Source organism: Hyaena hyaena, unplaced genomic scaffold (assembly GCF_003009895.1).
Source record: "Hyaena hyaena isolate Hyena2069 unplaced genomic scaffold, ASM300989v1 scaffold_550, whole genome shotgun sequence".
NCBI lineage: Eukaryota > Metazoa > Chordata > Mammalia > Carnivora > Hyaenidae > Hyaena > Hyaena hyaena.
In genome coordinates this window covers 906,018-919,809 of record NW_024081182.1, presented here as the reverse complement: position 1 = coordinate 919,809, position 13,792 = coordinate 906,018, and the positions used below count along the sequence as shown (strand labels likewise).

General features: G+C 44.3%; 1 protein-coding gene across 4 annotated transcripts in view; it reads right to left on the bottom strand.

Moving 5' to 3' along the window:
- Positions 1–13,792, bottom strand: part of VPS35L (VPS35 endosomal protein sorting factor like) — a 118,919-nt gene that overhangs the window by 29,018 nt on the left and 76,109 nt on the right. For all 4 annotated transcript variants that reach the window (XM_039255889.1, XM_039255891.1, XM_039255892.1 and 1 more), the window contains 4 exons: positions 12,532–12,595; positions 9,928–10,026; positions 7,536–7,613; positions 6,578–6,692 (listed from right to left, as the gene is read on the bottom strand). In XM_039255889.1, coding sequence (XP_039111820.1) covers positions 6,578–6,692; positions 7,536–7,613; positions 9,928–10,026; positions 12,532–12,595 — 356 coding nt within the window. The remainder of the gene's footprint in view (positions 1–6,577; positions 6,693–7,535; positions 7,614–9,927; positions 10,027–12,531; positions 12,596–13,792) is intronic.

Below are 13,792 nucleotides of genomic sequence, written 5' to 3'. Positions count from 1 at the left end.
CTGACAGCTCAGAGCCTGGAGCCTGCTTTGGATTCTGTGTCTCCCTCTCTCTCTGACCCTCCCCTGCTCACGCTCTCTTCCGGGCCCCATTCTCTCTCTCTCTCTCTCTCTCACCCTCTCAAAAATAACATTAAAAAAAGAAAAACATTGCAGAAGACACAATCCCATTCCTAAGGGTGGTGGGGACAGCATGCATATATAACAATACAGATAGATGTGGAGGGAAGGAGAACTGAAGAGAGGCAGAGCTTGAGAACGAATGAATATTTCTAAATGGATCTATAGAAGAAAAAAATTAAGAGAACTGTTCTCTTAACTAGCTGTTAACAATGGCTGTTTTTTGGAAGGGAGGAAACAGAGCAGATGACTGATGACTTTTATTTTGAGGCCTTTTACATTTGTTAAGTTCTACATTTCTTTATTTGTGGGAATTTTTTCAAATGAGCATGAAATACATTTTTTTTTTTTTTTGGTAAAAATCATTAAGATTTAAAATAATGTACAGGCTGTCTATCATTCAGTTGGGAAACAAGTCGGTACCCCCATAACCCTCCATACGTGATAATATAAACTCACACTTGTGACCTCTGAGAGTCAGGTCATGCTTTTGTCCCTGGTATTGTCAACACAGAATAGGACTCAGCACATGAGTCACAACACAGTCAAGAAGCGATGACCCACCTTTAGAGATGGCATTTGGTTTTTTAAAAAACAGATTAGTGCTAATGGAAACCTATCCTACTTGTCAGAGCCATCACCTCCCAGGCTTATGAAGCCACTCTACTCCCAAACAGACCTTCGAAATCACAGGTCCTCCTGGACAGCTAAGATGGGCAGCCCCTGGTCCAGCTCTTTAGGAAAGGGGGCATTGCGAATGCTTGGGACAAAACATCACAAGAGGGTCAAGGCTCCCTCATGTCCCTTGAGTATACTTGATTAAAGCGGGACTGGATCCTGGTTACACTCTCCTCAAGTTCTATCAATGCTGGTGCTTAACATCTTTACCAGTCTTCAACATTCCCCGTCTCTCGATGAGTGTAGGTTTGACTTACATCATCAATAGAATGGGAACTACTATACAGACGTCGAGACACAGCGTACTACCTCAAACTTTGTATTTTGGACTAAATGTTAATGTGCTTCTACCCTACCCCCAAATTTGGATGTTGGAATCCTATCCCCAAAGATGGTAGTAGGTGGGGACACTGAGGTGATGAGATCATGGAGTGGAGCCCTCACAAATGGGATTAGTGCCCTTGTAAGAGAGGCCCCAGAGAAAACTCTCACTTCTTCCACATGTGAGGACACAGTGAGAAGATGGCGGTCTCTGAGACAAGAAGTCCTCGCCAGACAATGGGTCTGCTGGTAGCTTGGTCTTAGACTTTCCTGAGCAACAAATGCTGGTCACTGAAGCCACTTACTCTATGGAATTTTTGTTTCAGCAGGCTGAACTTTAGTCTGCAATGAAGATGCACTGTCATCAAGTGACATGGGTGTCTTTGGGTAAAGCCTCAGAGTCCAAACGGCCAGGTGATTATCCAAAGGTGAGTTATCTATAGAGACTTAATGCTAGAATTAAGTAGAATTTGTTATTACAGCGGTTAAGTTTGAGGATTGAAGGAGCCACTAATTTGATTAGGTATAGAAAATAAGATGTAAAGAAATATGAATGTCTAGAAACAATTATACAATTTATTCATTAATGCTTAATTGTTATCAATGACAGCTTAATCTAACCTTGATTTTGCCATCTGGTTTATGCAGAATGCCTTTTCAATTCACTGAATATCAACACATTGTGAAAAGTCCACTGGGGTCACAGAAATGACTTCTCAGTCCAATGTGCCATCCATGTCACCAGACTCATGTCTTTAGGGTAATGCACAGTCAACACACCTTCCTCCCATCTCTGCAGTGGCTCGCAGGAGGCTGTGAAGGTGTCTCTGTTCATTTTAGGTTTGGATTTCCTGGAGCAGGAAGGATTAAGTACCTCTCATTTCAATTCTGGTTGTTTTCTACTTAAGGCTTATCTAATGTTCAATCTGTCACAACTGGTCTCATGCAATCACATGCACCCAGGGTTAGAAATAATACTTTGTACTGGGGTTTAGAGGAACTAACCAATTTCAGAGAAGCTCAGGGGTGGGAAGAGCACTTGAAGTCAGATTAGCCACTTATTATTAGCTCAATGCTCCTGAGCAAGTCATGTCACACTTCTGAACCATAGTTTCCTCAACTGTAAAATGAACATAAACCACCAAGCAAATACAACATGCTGAACAAGACTAGACTGCTTTGCAGGAAGCTTCAGTTCTCATCAGGCCCCAAACTATCTTCCTAACTTCATTTCCTACTCCTCCCTTCCACATGTACTGTTCCCAGACTGTAGCCCTTTGCTCCTGGCTGCTGTCTCAGCCTCGAATGCCCTCTGCCTCATGTCAGCATATAAAGATCCTCCTTTCCCTCCAGGTTCCTCAATGCCTCCTGTTTTAAGAGCTTTTTTTTTTTTTTTTTTGCTCTTCTAAGCCAAGGGGTCAGCTTTCTTTCCCCTAAAATTCTATTGCACATTTTATGAACATCTTGCAGAACATTTATCATGAGCTGCCTCATTTGACTGTAAACAGATTCGCTCTCCCCTGTCAGCACACAGTCTTGAAGCGCATTCCTGGTCCGGCACGATGCCTGGCACAGTGGCATGTATGTAAAAAATGGCCAAGAAATGCAGGCAGGAGAAAGCAAATTGTTGATATTTACTAATATAAGGAGCTGTGTGAACTCACGGGGAGACTCCTGCCCTGCTCCTTTTCTGTGTGTTGCATTATGGGATGCCCTCCATCCCAGGCCCTTATATTCCATGAGGTGGATGGACCAGGCATGTTGGGATGTGAACATGGGTGACAAGTTTCACGCCACCTGTCCATGTGAATTGTTCTGGCAAAAATAACCTGCTCTGTCCAAGATCAGCAGAGAGGCCTCAGGGTTTGAGAAAACAGCCACATCAAACATTCTTCAGAGGATGGCCTGTCAACGGAACTAGTAAATGTGACCTTAAGAATAAACCCCAATGACTTGGTAAGTGGATGGAGGACACTTTTCTCCATCACAAGCCACCTGTCACTCTCCAGGAGGAGGATAAAAAATGATTTCTCTCCTCCACCCTGCTGTCCAGGCCACCTCCAAGACCAGTGATGGTTCGCGGGGGCCAGGGAGCCTCCTCCTAGCAGGCCCAGCCTCTCCTCTCCTTTTTCAGATTCCTCACGGATCAAACCAGCCAAACAGCTTCATTCACCAGGTCTATACAGCTCAGCATATGTTTGAGCCTAACTTGTTTTCTTTTACCTAAAACTAAGAAAATATGTAAAACCTACTAGGAGGCTCTGAGGGGACTCTCTTCTGAAGAGCTAGGTTACTTAGTGGTTTTGTCCATACTATGAAAGGCTTGGTACCATCTTACAGGTATTGATATTATGAAGAATCACCAACCATTATTATCACAGGACTGCCACTCATTCATTCAGCATCTCTGGAGCACCCATGTGGTCGGCAACGTGCCAGGAGGCAGGGACGCAACGGCAAATAAGACATGTCAGATTTTGTGGAGCGGACAGTCTTGCAGAGGAGTAAAGCAGACAATTATTTACCTATTTACTTGCTAAATAACACCAACAGTAAGTCCAGTGAGGGAAAAGTGCCAGGATAACACATCTTCTAGAATAACCTGACCTCATTCTTGGTTGGTTTGGAGGTGGAGAGGTCAAGGATGTTTCCCCTAAGAAGTGGCCTGTGAGCTAAGCTCTGAAGGATGAAGATGCAAAAAATAAATAAAATTTAAAAGGAGGGGGAGATAATTCTGTAGGAGTGGAAAGCATTATTATTAATAAGAAGAACAAAACTGTTTTGCTTGTCTTCTCTACTGTTCTGTCTTTGGAGGAAGTGCAGATCCGTTTTTTCCCCCTCCCGCCCCAGGATAATTCGGCAGGTTAATCTTCAAAGAATGATCAGCCTTCCTATGGATTTCTCAAGGCTTTGCCTAGGACAAGTTTGCTTTCAGAACCTGCAGCCACAGCGCTGGCATTGGATGGAGAACTCCACAGCATACTTCTTGAATTGTCTTTTGAGAGACAATTCTATGACGTTCATATTTACTGAGCAGCTACTGTGTGCCGGCGAGCCAAGTTCTCCAAGTACGTTCTCTCATTTAATCTGCAACAGACAGGTACTGCAGCCGTCACCTCCACGTGACAGATGAGGAAACTGAGGCACAAAAAGGCCAGCTCGTCCAAGGGCATCCAGCTGGTGAGTGGCAGAGTTGGGATTGGGACATCATCAGTAAGGGACTCATACCGACATCCTGCCGCTGGCCAAATACACCATGGGCTTTCGCACCTCCCATGCCTTTTGCTCAAGCCCTTTGCCCCGCCTGGAATGCCAAAAGTTTCTTCTCCCCTTCCCACCTCCAATGGAAGCGACTTCCATTGTACAACCACCTTCCTTTCTCAGATCAGAAGCTGTAAAGATAAAGGAACTAAGACAAAAATAAAGGGTAAAAGAATTTGTTCCTGTTGTGGCCTGGTAATAATCTTCTAGAAAGAACCCCTCACAAACAAGAGCAAACACTTATCTAGCTGAAAGCAAAGATAAATAGGCATCTCCAGGTGTGAAGCACAAGCCGTGTTTCCCCTAACTACGGGGGCAATGGGTGGCTTTGAGAAAAACACCCCCCCCCTCCCCGTTCCACTCTGTGTGCTACCCCAGTACATCCAAAGCACCAGAACCGGGCCCCTCTGTAAAAAACCTCTGTCAGCATCCCACGCAGCTGCTGAGAGTTCAATGGGAATTTAACGTCAGGCTGGACCCAGTCCTAGCAAAGCCACTGTCCAATAACGAACATACACACCACTGAAGCTGGATCAAGGGAGGCCAGAAAATGGACTGGGGGGAGAGGATTGTTTTTAACCAGCTGAGAGGGAGTGTGTTTGAGGAGGGGGGGCAATGGTGAACAGCAGTGGCCCATTTCCACAAGCTTCATTTAATTTATATTTAGCCTCCCCATGCTCAGTAATTGAATGTATTATTTATCTTGGCCAGCAACTGCTGCATGTGGCTTTCAGAACAATAATGATAGGCTTTTAAGGTTTAGTGCTATAGCATTTAGAGACTAGGGTAAAAATCATCAGATAAATTATTAAACACGAAGTGGACGCCACATTCCTGCCCCTCATGCAGTGGCTTCAAGTGTGGGATGAGGCAGATGAGGAGGTCCAGAACTCTACATCGAGGGCACTGTCCATCTGCACCGCATTATCTCCCGGTGTGGACCGAGACCGTTACAGGGCAGCACAGCAGAGCAAAAGCCACCCAGGGCTCTCGTCAAATAGTTCGTAGAACAGCAAATTTTTGATGATGGGGGAGACTTTATTTAGCTTAAGAATTTTTGTCTTGCCTTTAAAAAAAAATAGCTGAAACCCCATATGGGGTGCAGTCATAATAAACTTGCCTGGAATCTACGATATTTTAGATCATGGTCTTAGTTTATAAGTTGGGAGACGAAAGATCGAGGCTTCTAGAGCCTCCACTTACAGTTCTCTGCTCTGGTACCTGTAGTTCGTAACTTGTTCCTAATGTTTCAAGTTTTGCCAAACTCGAGGGTTCCCACATTGTCTACTATTCCTGAACTTTTTACAAAATGCTCCGTAAATGGCACCAGGATCTCTTAATACTCTGTGTTTCGGCCTGCTGGCTGGATACCTCCTGTCCCAGGGGTGACGAGTACACCCTGTCGCAAATACAGGCGACTCCAACACTCTGCCTGAGGGCTTTCTTTGGGGTCAAGTGCAGAGCAGGGCAGAATGATGATCCCAAACAGCCTTTAGTCAATGGCAGTAGAATAAAGCGTAAATAACCCACTTTTCCGGGCAGGGCGGTGCCGAGGCCGTTTGACACCTCCTCCTAGAGGTCCCCAGGGGGAATGAATGTACCTCAGCCGCCCACAGCGGTAACCTGCCCAGAAGTGCACCTTTTGTTGGCTTCCTTCCCTTCCCTGTCCCAGCCACCCCCACCCCATCACTCCACGGACACCCTCGGGGATCGCCTCCCAAATAAACCAGGTGGCTCCTATACCTTGTACAGGAATGGGTCTTGAGCACAACTTTTATCATGAGCAGTAACCTGCAAAGAGTATTCTTTCTATACTTATTAGATTCCATGTGTAGGTCCCTGGGGCTTCACACAAACAAACATCAACAAAAACTAAACAGGAATATACTGTGATGAGGCAGTCCTAACTTGTAACATTCTCTAGGCATGCTTATCCTGAGCTGCCTGACCTGGCCTGTGTGAGACAGATTTCAGAAGGTTCTTACAGGCAAACAGCTTCCTTCTGTAATCTGATTCTGGAAAGGTGTGCATGTCCAGTGTGCTTCCTGCTAAAGAAACAGATCTAAAACTCATCATGTAGTGATCAGTTCTTTTTTTCTTTTCTTCTTAAAGGAATCTTTCTACATACAAGCACACGCACGGCTGAGCCAACTTTCCTAACCAGCCAGGAAATGCTCGGAGGTGAGAATGACGGGCTTACCTTGGGAGAGGCACTGGTTGGCCAAGGCAACCTGACCAGAATGTAAGTAGAGGTTGAGGCGCGTGAAGATGCCCCCCAGGGAGGGAATGGTAATGAAGCAGTAGGCAACACAGGCCTAGAAGGAGGGGCAGAAACACAGCAGGTTACGTCAGCAATACCATCGCAGCAGACTGGTACTCCTGTTTTCATCCGTCACATATTTTCAAATAAAAAACATTTGAATAATTAATCTTCTCTTTCAGAGCCCCAATTTTCTCCTCTTGCATCTGCAGCATATACTCCAGATGCGTCTGTGGGAGGAGGGGGAGGGGAAAGTGAAGAGAGTAAAGGTATAAGAAAAATAAATCCTCATCCATCATCGAAGGAAATAGGTAACACCTGACACTGAATAAGAACCAGAATCTGAAACCAATTACTTAAAAATATGGAGGTAATTACAAGAAGAAATTGCTCAAGAAGGGTTTGAGGTGGCTGGCTCTGAGGAAAGAGGTAGGAGCTCAGGGCGGAGATGATCTACTTTTTTTCCTCACTGCCTTATTTTTGGTCCGACTCCATTTTCCAAAAACACAGACATGTATTGCTTTGATAAAAATTTTGAGCAGCATGCTCAAGAAGCTGGATTTTATTTTTCAAAGCTGAGAACTTTTCAAGGGGGAAGAAGATAGTAGACCTTCCAGTTATAGGCATAAACTGGAGATAATCCAGCTGGCACAAAACTGCAATTCATCTCTCAACCACCTCCCCATAACACGTATCCAAGGTGAGACTTCTGTGATCATCTCTTTTGAAAACAGTGAGAAAATTGGTTAGTCTTAGATACTCAAGGAAAAGTTAATCTGGAAAATCAATACAGAGCCACCGCTAGGACACACTTGTCTTCTGGGAAGAGCTACTTAGAAACTTACAAATGAAACAACTCAATGGAGTTCAAAGTCTGAGTTCCATCTCTAGAACATACCCGGACAAATGCAGCCGTCTTTCTGGAATGATTTCCTTTCATTACTTTTCTGGTTTCCATTGCCAACCGGTTTACACTCTGGGTTTATGAATTAAAAAACAAAACAAAAATGGTTATGAAATGATGGCTGACTCAGAAAATTATCTTCCAGAGCCATCTGGACATGAACTGCATACAAGTCAGTAAGAACATGCTTTCTGGGGCCCACACTGGCTAGCACTGAACCCTGAAATGCCAGAGGAGCCGTCAGGCCTGATTCCCTCTCGGCTTGAGCAAACATCTCCAAGAAGATAAGAACAAAAGGCACTCCTGCCTATCAACCGGCCTTGTGAAGGACAAGGTTTCCTGGTTTAATGAACAGCCGGAGTTCACTTCATTTCCAGAAATCCCACACACGAAGCTGGAAATCTTAGAGATCCTAAAAGAAACCTCCAAATCTGAGAGCAAACCACAGTCAGCACTGCAATCCTAACATGAACCATAAGAAGAGAAGTTAACAGCTGCCACATCATATATAAAGCATACAGATGCTGTTTTTTTTTTTTTTTTTTTTACAAATAGTTTATTGTCAAATTAGTTTCTACATAACACTCAGTGCTCATCCCCAAAGTGCCCTCCTTCATGCCCATCCCCTCCTCCCCCCCACATCCATCAGTCCTCAGTTTTTGTCAGCATTCAAGAGTCTCTCATGGTTTGCCTCTCTCCCTTTCCCCCACCATTTCCGCCCTTCTTCTCCCCCTTGTTCCTCCGTCAAGTTCCTCCTAATCCTCCTATACGTGCAAACATATGGTATTTGTCCTTCTCTGCCTTATTTCGCTCAGCATAACACCCTCAAGGTCCATCCATGTTGCTACACATGGCCAGATTTCATTGTTTCTCATTGCCATGTAGTATTCCATGGTATAGATAAACCACATCTTCTTGATCCATTCATCTGTTGATGGACACTTAGGCTCTTTCCATGTCTTAGCTATTGTGGAGAGTGCTGCTATGAACATTGGGGTACATGTGCTCCTATGCCTCAGCATTTCTGTATCCCTTGGGTAAATTCCTAGCAGTGCTATTGCTGGGTCATAGGGGAGTTCTATTGTTAGTTTCCTGAGGAACCTCCACACTGTTTTCCAGAGGGGCTGTACCAGTTTACATTCCCACCAACAGTGCAGGAGGGTGCCCGTTTCTCCACATCCTCGCCAGCATCTAGAGTTCTCTGATTTGCTCATTTTAGCCACTCTGACTGGCGTGAGGTGGTATCTCAGTGTGGTTTTGATTTGTATTTCCCTGATGAGGAGGGATGCTGAGCATCGTTTCATGTGTCTGTTGGCCAATACAGATGCTGTTCTAATAGCAGTACACGCATGGGGTCACTTAATCCCCACAACCCTACAAGGTGGGCACTATTACCTCCACCGAATTCCACATGAGGTCTCTACTTTCAGGTCTTAAGTTCACATAACCTGATAACCAGCAAACAAATAAAAAGGTTGCTCTCCTTGAGTTTACATGAAGCAATTAAAGAGCCTTGAGGAATCTTTCCACAAATTGAGAAGTTCGGACCTATGGTTCCCCAACTGTGTACTGTGACATCCTTGAAGGTTGTAGCAAGCTCACAGGGGCATTGCGATGTTTTTAGGGCAACAGAGCAGTGTTCACTTTTTGAACACCGCAGCAAGAGCCGGTGTGAAGTGGCTCACAGATTCAACACTGGACTGCATTCTGTCGCTGAGAGCGACATTCTATCCTTGGGAAACGGGGTTTTCAGCAGCTGCTCTGATCAAAAACTAGTGTGCAAATATCAATGTGAAAAAAAAATTAATGTGGATTGATGCCAAGCTGATTCTAAGGTTTGAGAAGCTGTGCCCAATAGGTACACACACTTAAGAGATTGTGATTATTTAAGAATAAAGCTATATTAAAAAAAAAAGAAAAGAATAAAGCTATATTATTTCTCTTTCAATTTACATATGGTGTTATTTCAAAGAGCTATCCAGTTGTTAGGGTAGGGTGAGTCCAACTGCCTAATAAACAGAACCATTCTTTCCTTCTTTTGGCCTGGAGGGTCCCATGAAAAGCTACCATGATCTAACAATGTGGGGACCCTGGTTAAGCTACAAGGGCCACAGGTTAGTTATTTCTACAACTAATCATGCAACCCACTTTGCCCCTGGCATATGGGAATGAGAATATGCTAACTGCAGAGAAAGACCATCTGAAGACTTAAGCAAAGGAAAACTGCACATTGGATTAATCTTTGTGAAACCACCTTTGAGAAACCACCTTTTATGCCCTAAAGAATAGGGGTGTTACGGGGCCACATGAATCTCAGGTTCAACTCTATGCCTGGCATGTAATCAATATTTATTGAGAAAATAAATGAATACATGAAAATCCTTACGTGAATCAACTGCACAAGAACAGGTTCCAGGTTGCAAAACATTGATCTAGCCTCAACATAAAAACTTAGCTGCTGTTCAAAATCACGGCCAAAGGACACCTAGAAGCAAGGAAAAAAGATGCTAAGAGTGTTATCTCAAGGCAACTGTAAGTACATAGCACTGAAAAAGAGTTTCCCTGAGGAGTGCCTGGGTGGCTCAGTCCGTTAAGTATCCAAATGCAGATCGGGTCATGATCTCACCGTTCGTGAGTTCAAGTCCAGCATTAGGCTCAGAGCCTGGAGCCTGCTTCAGATTCTGTGTCCACCTCTCTCCTCCCCTCCCCATGCTCACGCTCTGTCTCTCTCTCAAAAATAAATATTAAACAAATTAAAAAAAATTTTTTTAACAAAAAAAGAAAAGAGTTTCTCTGAGCTTTGTGTGGCAGGGAAAGTGCTAAGATGACAAGTCATCAAAAATCCCGCCAACAGGAATGAATGGATGGAAATGTCAAGAGTATGTAAACATGCACGCACATGCTGCAATATACTCCAATTAGACTTTACATTACTTCGCCCAGTGTATAACAGAAATAGTACCATTACCACCTCATCTTTATGACATGAGCACTGGACTAGAACATAAAAGAATCAAAGGACACAGAACAGAATCTCAGAATGTAAATAGGACTTCCCAGGCTAGCCGGAAACCACTGGAAAGGAAATAATGGAATTGTGTTTGCCGGCTGTGGCCTTTTCACGGAACATCAATTTGGTTATTGGGCGCCATTTGTCAGAGGGATTTCCCTAATACAAGCCACACCTTTCTGCCTCCTGATGAGGATTCCAACCTCAGCAACTTACTACTGGTGGCTGCTGGAGCCATCGATGGAAGTTTCTCCATCAATAAAAATCTCCCTTTCCCCTATTTCTTCCAATTTCTGAACAGCTGGTTAGTAGGACAAGCTTTACTGTTACAGCAATCATTTTGTTCAGAGGGGATTTAACATTGCTATTTCCATTATAGCTATCAGGTTTCACATCTTATTTCCTCATAGTCTCCACTATAACGTGGTAGCTTTCAGACAAAGCCATAAAAGGATAAAATACCACCTGATCAGTGTATAAATCAAGGGCCAGGAGAGTCACCAGGTAAAAGGTGCATTTCCTAACATGGAGACTGGAAGGCTAATTCTGATTTTGCATCAAAATGGATTATTTTATCTACAGAGTCAGGTGAACAATTAGCACTGACCCTTCTTATTGAACAAGTCACGTGTTCAAGGTTATTTTCACAGGGATCTGGTGATTTTCATCTTGGTCAGCTTTTGCCTTGACATTTGTTTTAGAAGAGGATACTGGTAGCAGTTGGTATTTTAGCTTTGCACACCCGGATTAAAGCAACGGTGGTTCTGGCTCGGCTGGCGTGGTGGGTTGTTCCCAAAGGCAGCTGAACAATCGCTCCCACACTGCTTGTGCTTTTGCAGTGTCCCCATGGACCCTTCCCATCTCGGGGTGGAGTCTACTTCCCTTCCCTCCAAGCGGATGACCCCGTGACTGCTTTGACCAACAGAATCCAGTAGGATGCAGCACCGGTCATGGTGGGATTTCTGAACTCTGATCTTAAATGGCCTGTGGCTTCCCTCCGTGCCCACACCATATAGGACAGCTCAGTGGAGATGGCTGGACGGTGGCAGAATAGCAGAGAGGAAGAGGCCACACGGATGAGAAACGAGGCCCCAACGGCAAGGACCTAGACACGTGAGCAAGGTCGTGTGGATCCTCCGTGGCCCCAATCCTGCTACAGAGAACAGCCTGGCTATACAGTCAGCCCACAGGATTGTTAAGAATAAATAAAACACCATTATTTAAAGCTGCTAAGTTTGGGGTGAGTTGTTATGCAGGAACGGGTAACTAAAACGATGGGAGAGCAGGCACTCGGCATTGTGTCTACACGCGCCCCCCCCCACCCCTACCCCACCGCTACCTGCCAAAATCATTTTTTACCATCACCTGATGAGCGGCACATTGGGTGGGGGCTTCAGGGAGCCCCTTGTCCCCAGCCCAGGTGATTCGGGCTCAGGCGTGTGAACGTCTCCCAGGCCTGGCCAGTCCGTGTGCTCATTCCCCCTGACTGCAGCGATTCGTGCAGGGATGAGTTGGTGACCCAGATCAATCTAGAGACTCAGTCCCAGGACTTGAGCTGGAGCCCTTCCTGCTGGGCTGCAGCACTGGAAGGAATGGAAACCTAGATCTCCTGAGGGGAGTGAGGCTGCCTGGGAGGACACCCCGAGAGCAGATCCACGGGCCAAAGACACACAGACGGCAGGTCCTGACGACACCACAGAGACCCCCGTGTCCAGCTGCTCCGTTCCTGGACTTCGTGTCACATGAGCCAATAAGTCCTCCACCCCACCCTCCCCTTTATTTTTTTCCTTAGGCCAGTTTGTCTTGGCTCTCTTTGCCCCCAGGGGAGTGCTGGCTAAAGTAAGATGTTTTCTAATTTCATCTTATCTTAATAAAAATGAAAAGCACCAGGGAACATAATGTTAACTGCTTTCCCCGGAGTAAGGGTAAACAATTACATCACATTTCCAAGCGCACTGCAACTTCTTCCCCAAGACTTACCATTTGTATAAATCCATTAATCAAATATGCCAGCATTCTTTTCTCATCCTCAAGAGTGAGTGCACTAAAATCAATAATTGTACATAATTAACATCGAGGTAATAAATGCAAGTTTCTAAAGGATATAGAAAAAGCAAACAATTTAACAGGTAAGAATATTTTGCATTTTCCAGATTTAAAAAACTCCCAACAGGCTGTGTTTCTTTCGACGAAAATATATAATCTAAATGAACACAAGTGAAATGTGTGTTTCTCATCTGTCTCAAAGATGGTATTTCCAAGACATATTTATTAATAGCAAAGGAGAAAGTTAACTTTCTTTCCCTTGGAATCTGGACAGCAAGGTCCAACTTCACATTTTGTATTTCAGAGGAGCTGAGTTCAACAGTTCATTATGAAAAATTTCAAACATGCAGCAAAGTGGAAAGACATTTACAGCAAACACCAATATATCCAGCACCGAGATCCCCCCATTATCATTCTACAGTATCTGCTTTATCACCTAACTATCCCTTCTCTCCATCCTATCAATTCAGCTCACTCTGGGGAGGCATCTTAAAGTAAATTATAGATTGCAACTGTCTCTATTTAACAGCAATATTAATACAAATAAAATAAGAAAATGTCATGTCCTTAAGTTTTCATTATGCATGTGAAGGCCTTGTAACAGTTCCCCAAATTTATTTTTAAAGAAAACTTAAGAGCCTAAAGAAAACAGGAGCTAAGTTTCTTGTGTATTGGTTCGTTCTAAGGGAAAGTACTGGCAAAGACTGCATACCATCTGTTAACAAAGTAATGTCCCTTTCATTCTTTGGGACTCCATTTCCCAGCCTCCTCTGTGGCTGGGTGTGACCACATGACAGTTCTGGCCAATGGGATATGAGGACAAGTGGTGGTGAGCCTTCTGTCCAGCAATGCCCACGGGCTGTACATGGCCATGGTGGAGGTAAGCCTGCTGATGCCACCCCGGAAGACAAGAACAAGATCCCAGAGGGAAAGCAGAGCCATGAGACAGTAGGAACCTGGCTGGGGTTCTAAAGCAGAGCTACCCTACCCCAACCTTCTGGTCTTACACCTTTAACATGAGAGAAATAAACTTGCCATGTTACTGAAGCTAAAACCCAGCATCCTACCAACAAGAGTGCCTTTCTGGATGTGTTTTGTGCCTGTATTTCTACTTTTGCTCAACTAAAAAGTTCATTGGTTCCATTTATTATGAAGTCTTGATATATTTATTTTTATAACTCTTCATGAGATTGCA